The sequence below is a fragment of the Balaenoptera borealis genome (genome assembly GCF_965194805.1).
Source record: "Balaenoptera borealis genome assembly, chromosome: 14".
In the NCBI taxonomy this organism is placed as follows: domain Eukaryota; kingdom Metazoa; phylum Chordata; class Mammalia; order Artiodactyla; family Balaenopteridae; genus Balaenoptera; species Balaenoptera borealis.
The window spans coordinates 70,222,633-70,240,461 of record NC_138875.1 but is presented as its reverse complement, the minus strand read 5'-3'; the positions used below and the strand labels follow the sequence as shown (position 1 = coordinate 70,240,461).

Below are 17,829 nucleotides of genomic sequence, written 5' to 3'. Positions count from 1 at the left end.
GGAAAAAGGCAAGAAAGCTCAGGGTGGTCAGGGAGGGGGGCCTTCGGAGGGGAGCTGGGAACAGGTAACCAGAGACTCCTCTAATTCACCCCCTTGTCTTCCTGGGGGTGGGGTGCGGTCCAGAGGGGCCAAGGACCTGCCTCAGGTCCCTCTTCCACTTAAAGCCAAGCCAGGGGTTTCAAGCCCAGTCCCCCATCCTGGCCCTGGGACTCTCACAGCCCTGCCCACTGGGTGCAGGGGGCCTAACCAAGTGGGGAAGACATTGGATCTCATTCTGAAGGCAGCCGGGAGCCACAGAAGGTTGTTGAGCAGAGAGCAGAGTGACTCTGACCTCTGAACCATCACAGCCCCCTGAGCACAGAGCTCTGGGTAAACCCAGCAGCTGATGTGGTCTGAAGAGGCCCGAGGTCATATCTGAGTGCACTTGGTCTTGGGAGGCCACCAAGCAAGGCCCTGGGGTGTAGAACTGGAGTCCTACCTCATCTGTATCACGTGGCCCTGGGTGGAGAAGAGAGGGGCCCATCCCCAGGCCCTCGTCTTCTCTGCACTGTGGGCTGCGTTCATCCCGCTAGCTGGTCCACCCTCAGAGCTTAGCCAGAGGCCCATCGGGAGGCAGGGCTCAGAGGAGAGTAAACAGAGGGCACGGCGCTGGCTGGAGCGCCCACAGCCCTGCCCCTGCCGGGCTCCATTTCTCCTCCCCCTGGAAGCTGGGACGGGGGTATCCTGGCCCAAGCTTTGTGTCCTCTCCCAGGGACCTCCGAGGAAGGCAAAGGGCTCTTCCCATCAGGGCCTCCTCCTTCAGCTGATGGGTTCTTGTGGGGGCGGGTTGTTCCTCCCTCAGGTACCGGCATGACAGCTCGACGGCAGTGGCTGGCAACCCCCGGGGCCACGGGCAGAGCCGAGAGACAACACAGGAACGCAGGAAGAAGGAATCCAGCAAGGCCACACGAGCCAACCACAACCGGAGAACCATGACTGACCGCAAAAGAAGCAAAGGCATGATTCCATCCTGAGGCCACTGCGCCAGGGCTAGCCGGACCTGCCAGGCTGAGGTACCGTAGCCTGGGGCCTCCTCGCCAGTTGGCCCCCTGCCAGGCCCCAAGTTCAAGTCCACCCCTCGACAGCCTCAGCTTTGCAGCCCCTGAGAAGGCCGCCTCATCGTCTGCCAGCCAGCCGTGAGCGCCATCCTGCAGAACACACAGTGCCTTATCCACAGCAGAGGAACCGAGCGGCCAGCGCGCAGGTGCAAGGGACGGGGATGGAGCCCCAAGGCCAGCCCCCAAACCTCGTGCAGCCGGACACCACGTCCCTTTCTCCCTGGACGGCAGGAAACCTGTGTATTCAAAAACAAAAAAACCACAAAAAAAGCCCTGCGAATAAAGTTTTGACCCTTTCAAGAAATGATCCGTGCTGGGCCTGTGACCCGCTCCCCCTGTGTCCTAGTGCTTCGATGACAGCCGCCGTCAGGAGAGGAAGGCGGCAGGGCGGTGCTCTTTTCATCAGCCTTTCATGCTTGCCTCTCATTTTCACCCCTCCTGATCTCGGTCTGCCTCACTGTGTGGCCCAGAGAACATCACTCCCTTCTCTGAGCCTCCGGTCCCTGCCTGCGGAAGCAGGGGCTGAGCGTGTGAGGCCCTGCAGTCCTTTCCGTGAGCTCGTTCAGTCCCCACGACCGCCACCCTAGGAGGTACGATTTTCAGCCCCATAGTACAGATGAGGGAGGCCAGGCACTGAGAACTGCAGGTGGCTGCCCGCCCACAGCCAGGAGGTGCGAGAACAGGGATTGGACACCCAGTCTGACCCCTGGCCTTTTCAGGGTCCTGGGCCCCCATGGGTGGTGTCATCTCCATGTCATAGCTGCCCAAGGATGGTGGGCCAGTGGCCGAGCCAAAACCAGAACTCAGTGCCTCCTGGTTGCACAGACGTTCCATTAAATCCTCCAAAATCAAGGGGTCGGAGACAGGAAGAAACAAGTGACGATGTCACTACCAAGTCCTGTTGAAGCGAGTGGGACTTGGGCCTTGTTCCTCAAAGCCCCCTCCCAGGCATGGCCAACCAGCTCCTAGCATGGCTGCAGCTGCCAGACATCCCGATTCTTGGGCCGCCCAGAATGTGGCTGATCGGTGGCGGATCAGCAGCAGGGCATTTGCTGGGCTGACCCCCCACCAGCCTGGCCCGGAGTCCATCAGTGGAAGCCAGGGCCCCTGCCCAGCTGGACCTTGACAAATCACCCTAGATGCTAGTGCAATTTATTTGCACGTGGTTAGCATGAGAGTCTGAAGCAGCGAGGCAGACAGGCACTTGATGAATTGGTTTTGTTAGGTCAGCCTGCACAAGTGGAAATCAATAGCAATTCCTCTGTCGAGCCAGTTCTCTCGGTGTGTTTGAGATGCAGAGCAGATATGGAGGTGGTGTCCTCTCCTCACGCTGTCAAATTAGCTGAGATCAGGCCCAGGGACCGCCGTCCTGACAGGCAGCAGGAAGACTCTGTTTCCTCCTGGAGGCATTTGCCAGGGACCCAGCTCAGTGGCAGGCCCATTTTTTTTTTCTCTCTCTGAGCTGCTCAAGCCCAGCCCTTGGCCCTGGAGCGAAGTAAGGTGGGTTGGGGGGGCTCCTAGGCTTTACCTGCCTTACCTGTTACTGTTTATACAGCCCCTCACACCTTCACTTGTCATCTGTACCTCCTGACCACCTGGAGTTCAGGCTTCACGTTAGCCTCCTGGTTTAAAGGATTTGAGAAGACGGGGGATTTTTGAAATTTTCCAGAAAGTACTGCCAGGTCCAACTTAGTCTCCCTTGAAGAATCACCTCAAGGTGATTTTCCATTTCAGATCATGGGGGCATCTTTTCGGGCTTGTTTTGGAAACAGCTCAGGGGTCATCCAGAATAGTGCTGGCAGACGTACCCCTTCACCTCTTGGGGCCTCAGTTTTCCTATATATAAAGTGGGTACATTGGACCAGATGAATGGTTTCCACTTGGTGCCAATTAGATCCACCGAGGAGGCCCCAGGGTTTAAGATGGGCAGCATTATAAGTGAAGTGGGGTGGAGGCTCTGAACCCTGCCCACTCAGTCACTGGGCCCTACCACCCCCATGACTGCTCCTAAGCAGGAATTTTCTAAGTGCCTTCTCTGTACCCTGGCAGAGAACATGACTATCACAGGCATTTCCCAGGAAGCTTTTAAGACCTTGTGCCTCCAAGAGGACTTAAGACTTGAGTGTCTTTGTCTCCAGTCCATGATTGGCAGTGACGGTGGAGATGTCAGTTTGAACAGTGCACCTGTGCCTCTGTGAGGTGGGTGGGCAGAGCCATTCAAAGGGGCCCCGGCAGCCTAGGGAGGGCAAGTAACATGCCCAGAGCCCATGGATACAGATCCTTTCTGAGTGGCCCTCTGAGATGGCTAGGTGCAGTTTGGAAGAGTAAATACTTGGCAAGAACCTGCCTGTCCCAGCCACACCAGAAGCTTGGGTTAAATAATACAGGGAGAGAAACAAACAAACAAAACTAAAAGTTAAACCCACCAAAAATGCAGGGGGGTGTTGTATAGCTCTTTAACATGATGTCAATGAATACTTGGTAGCAACATGAGAAACTAAATATTCAAGAATTTTTAAAAAAATTTTAAGAATAAATGTTAAAGCAGAATACATGGTAATGCACCATGATTGTGAAAATGTTAGGAAAAAATTTTTTTGCATTTTTCCAAGTCTGGAAGGGAATGTGCATAACTGAAAATGATGATAAGAGCATGGATGACAATGGTGGTGAGACCACAATTATTTGTAATTAGAATAAAAAGCACTTACCGTGGCCAGAGTTTCTGCCTGGCTCATTCCTTGCGTTATCTTGTTTAATCCTCACACAGTAGGTACAGATGAGAAGACCGAGGTACAGAGAGGGTAGGTGGCCTATCCAAGGTCACACATTTAGCAAGTGACTGAGGGAGGATTTGGTCCCAGGATTGTCTCCTAAAGCCGACTCTTAACCCCGAAGCCACCTACCATTCATTTCCCCCACACCTGCATCCTCTTTACTACTGTTCTGACAAAGAAAGAAAAATACAAGTAGCAGCTGCAGAACAAGAGGATGGGAAATGCCATTTCAGCAGACCAAGCTGATGGGACTCTGATTACATGTATGTTGGACTGTTTGATATTGGCCCCCAGATCTCAGATGCTCTGAGTTCCATTTTTAAACTTTCTATTTTCAAATTCATGTATCCTTTCCTCTGTGTGTCCAGTCTGCCATTAAGCCCACTGAATGATTCTTCATTTTTGTGTCCAGTCTCTCTAAGGCTGGAGGCTAAGATGGGGCTAGCAGAGGCTGGGGAGCACTGAGACCTGGGAGGGGGCCAGGAGGTGGGAAAGTCAAGGGATCCAGGGTGAATGTGGAAGGGGGGCAGAGGAGAGAGAATGCAGTGTTAGGCCATAGTCTAGAGGTCAAGCAGGCTAAGACAATGGGGCTCACTGCCCAGCTTTTCCAGGAAGTCGTGGGGAGATAGCCAGTGGGAAGAATGGGAAATGAGGAAGAGGAGGCAGGAGAGTGGGCCCACCTAAGAAGGAACTTGATATCAAAGAGAAGGAAGAGGGGGCTCAGAGGTGAGGAGAGAGTGTTGGCATCCAGAGCATGTTTATGGGATCTTTAGAAGGAGCGGGGGAGGTGCCTAGGGGACCCACCTTGGGGAGGCTAGTCCCCAGGGAGGGGAAGGGTGGAGCCAGGGCCCCCATGGAGCTCTCAGGTCAGCCCAGTGGAGCCAGGGGCAGCCTGGCATCAGCTCTTACCTATATCTCTGTGCCAGGGCAGCAGGGAGGGGCCTTGACCTCAGTCAGAAGCTATTGCAATTCTGCATGCTGAACCGAGATGAAAAATTCAGTCTAAAGGTTACCATCTCCAGCCCTATGTGTGTGTGTGATGAGGGGTGGAGGGATTGTAAAATGAGCATTAAATTCCAACTTCACATCATACTAGAAATTCTCTTTCAACAATCGATAATCATGAAGAGAATTTTACACAGACTGGCAGAACTGGAGAGCCTTAAAGGGCGTTTAGTCCAGAGTTTTTCAACCTATTTAAAACCCCTAACCTGCCTCAATCTCAGGCCCTGGGATTTCAGATTCCACCTCCTCCGCCAGGGATGGGGAAGTTTGCCCTGCTTAAGAATTCACTGGGGTGCTGGGGGTCTCTCCCAGCCCTGGAGGTGGTGTGGAGCTTCACTTGCTTTGATCTGAATTACAAAAACAACGGGTCCTTAATTCTAGTTCTCCACATATGAAAGTATGACATTGAATATGCTTTGTCTGGCTGCATGAGCCCACCCTCAGCAATCTGACATGTCCCTTAAGTGTTCTGCCATCCCAAGGGGGTAATTATGGTTTTCTCCTCCTTAAAGTAGTTTTCATAGAAGAGCCTGGCAGAAAAAGAGCCTCCAGTGGGATGAGCACCAATCATTCCTGTACACTTAGGAATTTTATTTACAGAGATTACACGCAGGCACCCACCCTGTCTCCCATCTCATGGTCTGATCTACTTAGCGTTCTTTCACATGCACGTTCCCAGGCCTCCCGTGTCCATCCTTTTTATTTTTTTATTTTTATTTTTTTTTAAATTAATTTATTTTTGGCTCACGGGCCCAGTTGCTCTGCGGCATGTGGGATCTTCCCCAACCAGGGCTCGAACCTGTGTCCCCTGCATTGGCAGGCAGATTCTCAACCACTGTGCCACCAGGGAAGCCCCCATCCTTTTTATTTTTAATTTGCTCCTAAAGGTGGCCAGGGGTGGTGAAAAAAAGCACTGGATGGAGGGTCAGGAGGCTGGGGCCCAGGTTCTAGACTTTCAATAAGCTGTGTGACCTTATGTCAGTCACTCGGACTCTCTGGGCCTTGATTTCTTCTTGTGCGAAACAGGGATGATCATTCTCTAAGCCCTCTTGCCTCGTGGGGACCAGTAACTGTGAGGGTCAGATGAGGTCACAACTGGGGGACACTCTGAGAGCCGTGAACTTGTTCAGTTGGGAGAGAAGAAAACTGGTGGGCAGCCCTGTCCACTCTGCATTTGTCCAGCCCTGCATTACTCTGCTCTCTTTTAATCACCCTGCCGCAAACCTCTTTGCACAAATCACCTGTTATTTCCAGGGGGGGCACATTTCTAAACGTGGGATTCTGGGGTCCCAGGGCCACGAACAGCTTTAGAGCTGCCTCTATCTGTATTTTTCCTGACAGCTCCCACCAGGAGGACAGAATCGGGGATGGCTTTTACCTCCGTGGGCAAGTTCTGTCATGAAACAGCCTTCCCCACAGGCCCCTGCCTCTAGGGAGCCTCGGGAACAGTCGAGCTGAGACCTCTTCGGATGGGAGTTTGATTAGTGGCAGGTGAGGCTGCCGTCTGTTCCTGTGACAGGCTCACCAGGTCCACATGACGATGGGCAGAGCCCCGCCCCCAGGTCCAGTCAGCCTGTTACAGGAGAGGAGCAACAGGTGAGGACAAGCTCGGTGACCTGCTAAAGGGGATGCATGTGGCTTGTTACACCTGGAAAACCAGACTCCCCCGCTCAGGAGGGGTCTGCACAAAAAGGCATTGGTTCCTCCCCGAGAGTCGTAACTCAGAGTAACATGCAATGGCCAGGCCAGAACTTTTCCTTGGGGATCTGGGGCTTCTGAATGGCCAGTGGCCTATTTCGCTTTTGCCATTCAGAGCAGGGGCCAGGCTCTGGGGTCAGAAGCCAGCTGGTCTCAGCCACTGTCTGTCTGTGTGACTCTGAGCAAGGTGGCCTCACCTCTCTGAGCCACAGTTGTCTTGTCTGTAAATTGGAGATGCTGGCAGGATGGCTGGGATAAGGCGTGTACAGTCGTGGCCTGCTGTGAGGTGGCCAGTGAACTCGTAGGGCCTTGCTCACAGGGAGCCAGGTGAGGGGTGGCGGGTGCCTCCCACCAATGCTCCAGCCAGCTTTCTGGGCACCCCACGTCTCACCCCCTCAGCACAGCTGCCCTGACTCGTCCAGGGCAGTCTTCCCAGAGGCCTCTGGGCTCAGGATGACCTAGACACACAGGAGCCAGAGAGAGAAGAAGACAGGCACAAGTCAGCCTGGTAAGTATGTGCTGGGTGCCCTGGGAGCCCAGAGGAGGTGCCCAGGGGACTGTAAACTACCTCACTAAATCCTTGAAACAAAGCCAGTGATAGGTGTGATTATAAGCCTCATTTAGCAGGTTAGTCGCTTGATCATGGCTAAGTCAGGATTCAAACCCAGGTTTGCCAGCCTCCAAAGTCCCTATTTTCGGCCTCTTGGTTTTCCTACCTCTCTATAGCTTGGCACTTGAACCGGAAGCCACAATACTCTAAATGCGATTGGCTTAGCATGAAAAAGAGGACCTATCACCTCCTTCGTTCTAAACACCATACTTCTGTTGATACAACCCCTCTAATAGAGTCATTCCATTGACAGAGGGGCAGGGGAAAGGAGAGGAGAGTAGAAAGCCGGGCAGGACCTATTTTCCAAATCCCCACTCTGCCACAGTCTCCCCTGTCTGCCAGTGGAAGGAAAGGATGATCATTGGAGGGCGCAGTTTGAAGGAGGGGTTTCATAAGGAAAGCTTAGTGAACCAAGGAGACAAGGCATCTCGTGGAATTTCAGCCCCAGGGCAGGAAGTGGCTTCTCTGTTGGAAGCCTATACAGGAGGGAGACAGAAGTCTGCTTCGACATCAGGAAGGAAGGAAGATGGATGGAAGCAGAGGACTCTGTTACACAGTGAAAGGTGTGGGGAAGAGATAAGGTCTGCCTGAGGAAGACACAAGGCCGCTGGGTTTACAACAGTGTTAGAGACACTGAAAACAAGATTGTCAAGGGACACAGAGGGGAACACAGAAAGCGATCCGTCCTCAGAGGGATGGAAAGGAGGTAGGGAACATGGTTTTAAAGCAGCTGGGACAACGGCGGTGTCGGGGAGGGCTCACTTCGATGATTCAGCTGTACAGTCATCCCCAAAGCTCTCAGCCATCATTTTGTGGACTGAATATGCTAATTAGGTCCTGGTCCCTGGAGACTGTGCAGGGAGCCTCCCCCCCCCGCCCCCCCCCGCCCCCCCCCCCCCCCGCCGTTAACTTGCTCGCTGAAGCAATGTGACAAAACTACCCCTGACAGGCCTGTGCTAAGCACAGCACAAGTCTTATCTCCCATGTCTTCCCAAGCACCCTGTGAGGTCTCATTATCGTTATCCCATTCTCCACATGAGGAAACTGAGGCTCACAGAGGAGAAGCAACCCACCCAAAGTCGCCTGGCTGTAGAGGCGCAGAGCTGGAGTTCAAACTCGGGCATGTTCTGTTTCCATAATCCATGTGTTTTTGTTGGTGGTGGTGGTCATACCGCGCAGCTCGCGGGATCTTGGTTCCCCGACCAGGGATTGAACCCGTGCCCTCGGCAGTGAAAGCGCAAAGTCCTGGTTAGGACTAGACCACCAGGGAATCCCCATAATCCATGTTTAAGCACAAGATGAGAGAGCAAAGGGCCCTATTTGGAAGGTGTATTAAGTGAGGTTTGAAGTAGCCTGGATCTTAAATGTCAGGCTGAGGAATTTGAACTTGATCTTATAGGTAGTGGGGAGCTATTAAAGGCGTTTGAGCAGGGGAGTTGACCTGGCAGCCTTCTGAGGGTTCAGTGGAGAGGAAGTGTCCAGAGCAGTCGAGGAAGTTTCCATGCAGGAGTCCTGAAGGCAGGATAAGCCAGGAGCAGCAGGAAGGCGGTCAGCACCGTTGTACTCACAGACTGTCAATGGAAGAGCTCCCAGCCGACGCTCTCTGCATTCCATCATTGCCTTGTCCTTGATGCCGGCTGGAGCCTGCCCTTGGCTTTCAGTCTGTGCATAAATCCAAGCATATCAGGCCAAGGCCTCAGTGAAAAGAGAAAAATGATTTTTACACGGTGTGGAGTAGTGGATATGAGCTCTGGAGCCAACTGCCCTGTTTTTGAACCTCTGCTCCACTCTCACTAGCTGTGTTACCCTAGGCAAGACACTTAACCTCTCTGAGCCTCATTTTCCACCTGTAAAATGGGATGGAGAGCAGTGCCCACCTCGGACTGAGGATCCAGTGATACAGGGCATGTTAACGGCATGGGGCCCAGGCCTGGTCCTGGGTGAATGCCTGGAAAAGGCAGCTTTGCGCGCGCGCGCGCGTGCGCGCGCGCGTGCATGCGTGTGTGTGTGTGTGTGTGTGTGTGTGTGTGTGTGTGTGATCTTCCGAGTGGGCCAATGCCTGCCCCTGGTACAGAGTGTTCATCCTTTCCTAACACTCAAGAAGCTGCCATTACCTCCATCTTGCCTGGGGAATTTGTATTCCCTCCAACTTTGCACATTGCTCAGACATTTATTTTATTTTATTTATTTATTTATTTATTTATTAACATCTTTATTGGAGTATAATCACTTTACAATGTTGTGTTAGTTTCTGCTGTATAACAAAGTGAATCAGCTATATGTATACATATATCCCCATATCCCCTCACTCTTGCGTCTCCCTCCCACCCTCCCTATCCCACCCCTCTAGGTGGTCACAAAGCACAGAACTGATCTCTCCTCCCCGTGCAATACAGCTGCTTCCCACTAGCTATTTTACATTTGGTAGTGTATAGATGTCAATGCTACTCTCTCACTTCGTCCCAGCTTACCCTTCCCCCTCTCCATGTCCTCAAGTCCATTCTCTACGTGCTCAGACATTTTAAATTCATTGATTTCTGTCCCTTCCTCAGAAGACTTCAAGCTCATCTGTAGGACAGTCCTTGTTCCTTGTTGTTGCAAGGGCTGGCTGCGTTACTGGATGGAATCTATTTCTTTTTAGTAACTTACATTGGCTCCCCCTCTACCTTCTTACAAAAGCAGTAACATGCTTGGTGTGGGTCACACCAATAAGCAAAGAAAGAAAAACCAGCAGAAATAATCGCTGTTAGGATTTTAGTTCTCATCCTTCTAGCATTATTTTAGAAAAAGGAATATAAATATTGGTTTTCTACAAAAATGAGATCACTCGACACATGCTGTTCTCACCATTTTTTCAGTTAATAAGACATTGTGAACAGTTTTCCAGTTCTCATCTGCATCCTTTAACAGGCAAAAGCATGTCTAGTTATCTTTATTTTGCAAATTGGATCTTGCAGAGCCCCAGGGAGTGGATGCAGGTATACAGGGCCTGAGGCCACCATTAAGACAGCATTTACATCTGGCTTCTCCCTCTGGTGGCCCTATTTCCTATCCTTCCTTTGTCAACCTGAAGGATATTGACCCCAAGGGCACTCCTTAATAAACCTCCTGCACCCTAACTTCCAGCCCAGAGTTTGCTTCCCAGGGAACCCAGCCTGTGATAGGCGGCATTCTTGTGTTTACCGTGGACTAGCCTAGAATGTTCTGAGGGCTGGGCCTTCCTTCTTTCTTTGAGCTGCCAGGATAAATTGGACTCCAGCCAGAGCTGAAAAGTTTTGAGCCTTGGCAGGCTGCCCTGGAGTGCCAGAAGTTTCCAGGGTAGCCCCTAGCTGGGTTAATTAAGCAGAGAGCTGGGTGAGGATTTACTGTACAGTAATCTTTACTCCCCTTGACACCCCTCCAAGATGACAACATCTCCAGAAATAATAAGAATCATAGCTATCATTGTGAATATCACGGTGAGTATTTTACAGATGAGGAAATGAACTCAGAGAGGGTGAGTAACTTGGCTGAGTTTACACAGCCAGTGAGTGGTGGGGCTTGAATTCTAACGCAGGACTGTCCATTCTAAAATTAGTGCTCTTTACACTTCACTAGAGCTATTCAATAGGAATAATATCAATAATATGACCTTTTGGATTGTTGTTATTGTTCAAATTAAATGACATGTGAACTGCTGAGCACTGAGTACAATGCCTGGCTCATAGTAAATGATTGATAAATGTAAATCATTAATCAGAACCCCACCCCCACCCCAGGGGCTTCCCTTCTTAGAATGAAATCCAGGATTTCCCTGGTGGCGCAGTGGTTAAGAATCTGCCTGCCAATGCAGGGGACACGGGTTCAAGCCCTGGTCCGGGAAGATCCCACATGCCGCGGAGCAACTACGCCCGTGTTCCACAACTACTGAGCCTGCGCTCTAGAGCCCGCGAGCCACAACTACTGAAGCCCGCACGCCTAGAGCCCGTGCTCCACAACAAGAGAAGCCACGGCAATGAGAAGCCCGTGCACCGCAAAGAAGAGTAGTCCCCGCTCTCTGCACTTAGAGAAAGCCCACGTGCACCAACAAAGACCCAATGCAGCCAAAAATAAACAAATAAATATATTTATTAAAGAAATAAACAAAAAAGAATGAAATCCAAACTCTTTTAGTGTGGCCTACAAGACCACACAGCATCTGACCCTATCATTCCCTCTCTTCCTTCAGTACAGTGACTAAACCAAACTCACATCTACCTCAGGGCCTTCGCACTTGCTGTTCTCATTTACTGGAATGCTCTTACTCTGGGTCTTTACCTGACTGAGATTTCTATTCAAATCGCAGCTCAAATGTCATCTCCATAGAGAAGACTTCCTTGACCGTTTAATGTTGCTCTTCAAACCTGAGTCACTCCCTATATGTTACCCAGTTTTATTTTCATAGCCCTTAACATGAGCTATAATTCTTATTTACTTTCTTGTTTACTGTCTGTCTCACCTACTAGAATGCTTAAGCTCCAAGAGGGTAGGGGTCTTTCTGGTTCTCCACTATTTGCCCAAGGTCTAGGACAGTGCCAGGAAGAACAGGCACTCAACAGAGATGTATTGGTTGAATGAATGGTTTCTACCAGTTTGGAGAGATGTTTCCGAATGCAAGAGAGAAGCTAGAGGAATAGGACATCAGCATAAAACTCTTTGCCCAGAGAGCAGTCCTACTTGCTCAGAGCTATACCAGATGCTAACTTCTGAAGACAATTTCAGAGACCTTCTGGAACTTGCTTTATGAGGCACCTAAGCAATTAGCTTTTCCTGACACCTGTGCAAGGGGACCAGGTGCAGAGTCCTTGGGGCTTTCTAACTGTAAAGACAGCTCTCGTCTCCAGAACACACCTCCAGCTGAGCTTGGGACAGAGGTGAATTTTTTTCCAGCAATAAACAGCTTCTCTGTGTCAGTCTGAGGAGGGTGCTAATCCTCACTTCCCCCACCTGCTGGCAGACCCACCCAGCCCTGAGTAGGTCCAGCTCCCATTTGGCAGTGCCAGTCAAGGACAAGTGCCCACTGGGACCTCAGGAAGAGGAGCCCTGGGCCACCCAGCAGCCGGGTTCCAGGCCTGGAGCCAGGGTTGGGGGCTCACATTTTTTGTCTCTCTGTGATCAAGCTCTCTCCCCCTTTTACTTATACTCCCCCATTATGAAGAGAGTACATGCTTGATGCAGAAAACTTAGAAATCATGGGGAAATACAATGGAAAAGAAAATAGTTCAGCCAGTTCACCACTGTGAACAATTTGGTGTGAGCATTTCCTTTTTTTTTTGGCCACATCTCACTGCTTGAGGGATCTTAGTTCCCCAACCAGGGATTGAACCCAGGCCCACGGCAGTGAAAGCGCTGAGTCTTAAAAAATGTATCATGCTTGGGCTTCCCTGGTGGCGTAGTGGTTAAGAATCCGCCTACCAATGCAGGGGACACGGGTTCGAGCCCTGGTCCGGGAAGATCCCACATGCTGCGGAGCAACTAAGCCCATGTGCCACAACTACTGAGCCTGCACTCTGGAGCCTGCAAGCCACAACTACTGAGCCCGCGTGCCACAACTACTGAAGCCCGCGCGCCTAGAGCCCGTGCTCTGCAACAAGAGAAGCCACGACAATGAGAAGTCCGCGCACTGCAACAAAGAGTAGCCCCCGCTCGCCACAACTAGAGAAAGCCCGCGCACAGCAACGAAGACCCAACGCAGCCAAAAATAAAAACAAATAAATTAATTTAAAAAATGTATCATGCTTTATAGGAATTTGTGACCTTTTTTTTACTCAGCTTTATATTTTGACTGTTTTATCTGAGCATTTGCCTTAAACATTTTTTACTGAATTGCTTTCTTTGCTATAAAATATTTTTATTAGAACATCAATATCTGCTTGTTGCAAGAAAAAGTCAGTCACTGTTGCACAAAGTGAAGGTTGTTTGAAATCCTAGCCCTCAGTTGTGTGTTTTCCCAGGAAAATTTAGTGCACATCCTGCAGTACTCTGTGTGTACCCTTATCAATGTGCATGTGTCTACATAAGTGATATCAAACTAAACAACTAAACATACCGTTTTGCAGCTTGATTTCGTTTTCACTTTATTTTTCTTTTCAACTACATGCTGAGTCACCTCAGTCTTTTTATTGTCTGCATAGATTTCTGTGGTATGAATCTACCTTGTATTTAACCACTCCCCTATTGAAGGGCGTTTTTCTTCTTTTTTAATTCCAAACAATGCTCCAATGACTTTTTGTGTGGGTTCATGTGCACATGGGATTCTGGAGATATTTTTCTAGATGTGGAAGATCAAGGTCAAAAGGAACAAACATTTAAATAAAATAGATATCGACAAAGTACCCTCCAAAATCACTGTCCCAATGCCTGTGGGCAGTGCCTGCTTCTTCACTAAACTACTGGTGCTGCTAATCTTTTCCATCTTTGTTCATCTGATGCGCAAAAAATGGTATTTCATTTTGTTTATTAGTGAAACTGGGCATCTTCTCATGTTTGTGGCCATTTGTATTCCTTAATTGCCTATTCCTGTCATTCACCCCAGCTTCTACTTAGTCTTATGGATTTGGAAGACTGCTTCATATTAGTGAGGTTGGATGTGCCATGTTTGTTGGATATTTCCTTCATATTAATGAGGTTGGATATGCCATGTTTGTTAGATATTGTCTCCCAGTTAAAACTTGGTTTTAAATGACTGCATATTTCACCTCAATAGTAAGTCCTATTTTGGATATTTCATCCCCCCCTCCCCACCCATTATAAACAACATGATGAACATCTCTTGTGGACTTTCTTTTTCTTTTTTTTTTTTTTTTAGGAAAAGTTACTAGAAGTGGAATTTATTGGATCAAGGGTATGTATATTAAGGATCTTAATACATATGTACAAAATAACCTCCAGGAAATGGTACCACTTCACACACTCTTTCCGGTAGTGCATCTGTATCAATTTTCCATATCATTTCTTTTGGCTGCGCCATGCAGCATATGGGATCTTAGTCCCCCCACCCAGGGATCGAACCCATGCCCCCTGCAGTGGAAGCGCGGAGTCGTAACCACTGGACCGCCAGGGAATTCCCCCTCTGGTCTTTAGGGAAGAATCCTTCCTTGTCCCTTTCCTTGCTTCTGGTGGTTGCTGGCAATCTCTGGCATTCCTTGGCCTGTGAAAGCTCAACTCCAATCTCTGTTGCTGTCTTCACATGGCCTTCTTAAAAGGACACCAGTCATTGGATTTAGGGCCCACCCCAACCTATTACGACCTCATCTTAATTTAACTAGTTACATCTGCAAAGACCCTAGTTCCAAATAAGGTCACATTCTGAGGTTCTGGGTGGAAAATATTCAATCCCCTAAAATAAGTAAAACGGCGCTTATTATTTTAATGTTTGGCTCTTATTGAAAGGAAATACACACACACACACAACCTCAACAGCCCAGAAATGCAGATGACAAATAATGGGGCATCTTTTTTTTGGCTGGGCCGCACTGCATGCAGGATCTTCCCCGACCAGGGATTGAACCCGCACCCCCTGCAGTGGGAGCACGGAGCCTTAACCACTGGACCACCAGGGAAGTCCAATAAAGGGGCATCTTAATGTAGAATGGCTTAGGAATACGCTTGCTGCTTGGGCTGAATGTGCCCCGAGACAAGTGATCAACTAAGTTCATTCTAACTCTGCTGCTCTGAGCTCGTCATCAGGTGCTCAAGAATAATGTAGAATAACTGTTCGAGAATGCTCCCTGCTTTATTGTTTTTCACCAGCACGTTGCCCCCAAATCGTTGGGAACAGTGTAAAGTAAGTGGCAATCTTCAACCCCCAGAGTGTTCCTCTATTAATGCTGAAATCATTCTTAGAATCAGTCTTAGAATGAACCTCTACTTTGGTTCAGGTCTTGATTTGGCCCCCAGAGCTGTACTACCTTTGGCAGGTCATGATTTCTCGAGGGCTTGACTTCATCTTCATTAAGATATGCCTCAGGTAGGGCAAACTGGGCAATTCCTAGGTTCTCTCCTACCCCTGTGTTTCCCGACCTGACTCTTCCCCATTAGTTGCTGGTGGTTGATCCAGCTCTGGCCCAATCATGCCAAGCTCCAGGTGAAATATGGCGGACAGGTGAGTCACTCATCTTCCCAGGCCAGTTACCAAACAGAACTGCTCTACTCCTGTTCAGCACATCCCAGTGCTCTCCATGGCTGCTCCCAGCCATGCTGCATGTTTTCCAACGTCCCTTACAGCCATCAGAAGATGAGCGGTGGCCCAGAGAGGTACGCCAGCTAACCCAAAGATACTCAGCAAGTTAAAGGCAGAATGGAGACTAAACCCTCAGGCCATGGTTTGTTCCCCCTCTGGATCCACAGCGCTTCCCTAGGGCCAAGCCAGTTAGCTATCCTCTGCCTGACTTAAGAATGGAGTTATTGGTTTAGAAGCCAAAGCTGAAGATAACATCACCAACTCTAGCTCATGGTTTGAAAACTAGAATTCTTCTTTGGAAGTTAATGGGAAACCCAAAATAATGGAATCTGCCCTTCAGATGTTCGCAGAGGACTTTGAAGTGGTGTCAAATAACTGTTAAGTGAAGATCAGGTAGTTAAAAAGCACCCGATGCAGAAGCAGGTCTCAAGGACAATTTATATTTATTTGTTGATGACTCTGACTAAACATACTTCAAACATAGCAGAAGTTAAAGAGTCTGTCAGGTGACGTCATCTCCTGCCAACAGCTAAAGGTGGCCCGTGGAGAGTGACATGAGCTTCATCTTCAAGCTGAGGCCCTGACTCTGGGCAAACAGCTGGTGGGTGGACCTGGTCCTTCTGGCCTGGACTGGGGCCTCCGAGGAACTACTCCTTGTTCTCATACTTGTGCTTGATGTGTTTCCATAGCTTCTGTATTTTAAAGACAAGAACCACAAACTTAGTTTTGCCTCTCACATTTTATAACTCCTCCCACTGCCCTGGTCTCTATAACAAACCTGAGAGAAACATGTACCACATCCTGACAGTTTGCAGTGGGCAAACTGGAAGCAGTACTAGGCTTGATGTACATTCCTAACATTTACAGAATGTTCTGATGCTCTCAATCAGTGTGTGAAGTAAGTGGGAAGGCATGATCTCACTTTACAGGAAACTGAGGTAGAGAGACTGAGGGACCTACCCCCAGAGCACACAATTATTAAGGAACAGAGGCTGGAAAATGTCTCATTTCTTCAACTCCCAGGTATTACTCATGAGGTCCTAAGTGCATGGTCCCCAAATACTTCACATTGAGCCATTTAAAAAATTTCCTCAGACCTATGATCCTTGGGTCAGGAACTAGCTGGATTCTCATTCCTAAAAGCACCAAAGATGGGTGGGTTATGACAACATCCTGAGATGCCTTCCCCACACACTGGAAACGGCCAGAGGAACTGCTTGAAGATGAACAGTAGCAGCACTTTCATAAGGGCAGAAAATTGCCCTGGCCACAGGCAGTACATCAGTGGACAGAGCCTGCCTGGGCTGTAGGGCCAGACAGCTTCAAGTTAAAAACAGAGTGAGTGGTGGCACAGGCCTTATTTGTCCAAGACCTTCCCCAGTATGAGCCACAATTTAACGACGGAAAGCAGGCAAGGCATCCAGCACAGTGCCTGGCACACAGTGAGTCTAAAAAGTGTTGTTTTTCTCTATCTCATGCTTCCACTTTCTCATGAGGAATGTAACAAATGCCGTTTTTTGAGAGTACCACGTACCAGGTACTGTGGCACCTTGCCTGCATCTCATATAATCCTCACAATAATTCCCTGAGATACTTACTATTATTATCATTTCAATTCCACAGATAAAAATGAAGCTCAGACAGGTTAAGAAACTCGCCCACCTTAATGCCACAGTTATTAATTGATAAGGCCCAGTGTTCCCATCCAGGACTCTCTGATTTCATACCCACCCTACTCTTAACCATTATTAATACCACCGTTGACAGCATGTAAAGACTTTGGAACTGAAAAGTGCTATCTGAAAAGGCCAGTCACGGTATCTACAGAGTTGTTCTTTTCACGACCGTCGCCCACTCAAATCTGCCCTTGAAACCTTCAGACGAGATAGGGGGTCCCGGGTCCAGCCCTGACTTGCCTCTAACTCCCTGGTGATGTGGCCCTAACAAGTCCTTTGCTCTCACTAGGTTAGTGTTCGCTTCTGCAAATGGACAAGTAGGTGTATGGGGCGGGAGACAGCAATACTTAAAACCCCTGCAAAGTGGGATCTATTGACCCCGTTTAACGTTTTAGGATTCACACCGGGCGGAGCGGACAGACGGCAGTCTGCAGACAGAAGACACCCAGGGATCCCCCCCTCCTCGTAAAGGTAGACTGAATCCCGCCCCACCTCCACTCTCAGTCACCCCTCAGAGGGGCCCAAGGTCAGGGACGGCCCAGGCCCTCACCCCTTCGTTGATGTGTTCGTAGATCGCGTCCGCGCCTTGATCGAAGGCGCGCTCGAAGAACAGGGCGCCCACGGCTATGGTGAGGGCAAAGGTAGAGGTCCTGCGGAACAGCAGGGAGTACAATCTCGCAGTCAACGTTGGGCCCGCCATGTTTGTCCGCTGCCGAACTAGCGCCACCGCGCATGCACCGCGACCGAGCTTTCTCTCCAAAGGTCC

General features: G+C 49.6%; 2 protein-coding genes across 10 annotated transcripts in view; one reads left to right on the top strand and one right to left on the bottom strand.

Annotated features, from left to right (window-relative positions):
• ASCC2 (activating signal cointegrator 1 complex subunit 2) overlaps positions 1-3,812 on the top strand; it is a 41,488-nt gene extending 37,676 nt beyond the window's left edge. For all 9 annotated transcript variants that reach the window (XM_082354725.1, XM_082354723.1, XM_082354722.1 and 6 more), the window contains one exon: positions 842-3,812. In XM_082354725.1, coding sequence (XP_082210851.1) covers positions 842-1,013 — 172 coding nt within the window. In that variant the 3' untranslated portion in view covers positions 1,014-3,812. The remainder of the gene's footprint in view (positions 1-841) is intronic.
• A 12,001-nt stretch (positions 3,813-15,813) lies between these two features.
• On the bottom strand, positions 15,814-17,807 carry UQCR10 (ubiquinol-cytochrome c reductase, complex III subunit X). Its single transcript, XM_082354739.1, has 2 exons — positions 17,614-17,807; positions 15,814-16,079 (listed from the first exon to the last, which is right to left on the bottom strand). Exons 1-2 carry the CDS (start codon positions 17,761-17,763, stop codon positions 16,035-16,037), a joined length of 195 nt encoding a protein of 64 aa, XP_082210865.1. The 5' UTR covers positions 17,764-17,807; the 3' UTR covers positions 15,814-16,034.
• Positions 17,808-17,829: the final 22 nt, after the last annotated feature.

Coding starts and splice junctions, on each gene's coding strand:
- UQCR10 (XM_082354739.1), bottom strand. CDS start 17,763: ATGGCGGGCCCAACGTTGACTGCGAGATTGTACTCCCTGCTGTTCCGC. Junction 16,080..17,613: donor ACGAACACATCAACGAAGGG/GTGAGGGCCTGG, acceptor TTTAAAATACAG/AAGCTATGGAAACACATCAA.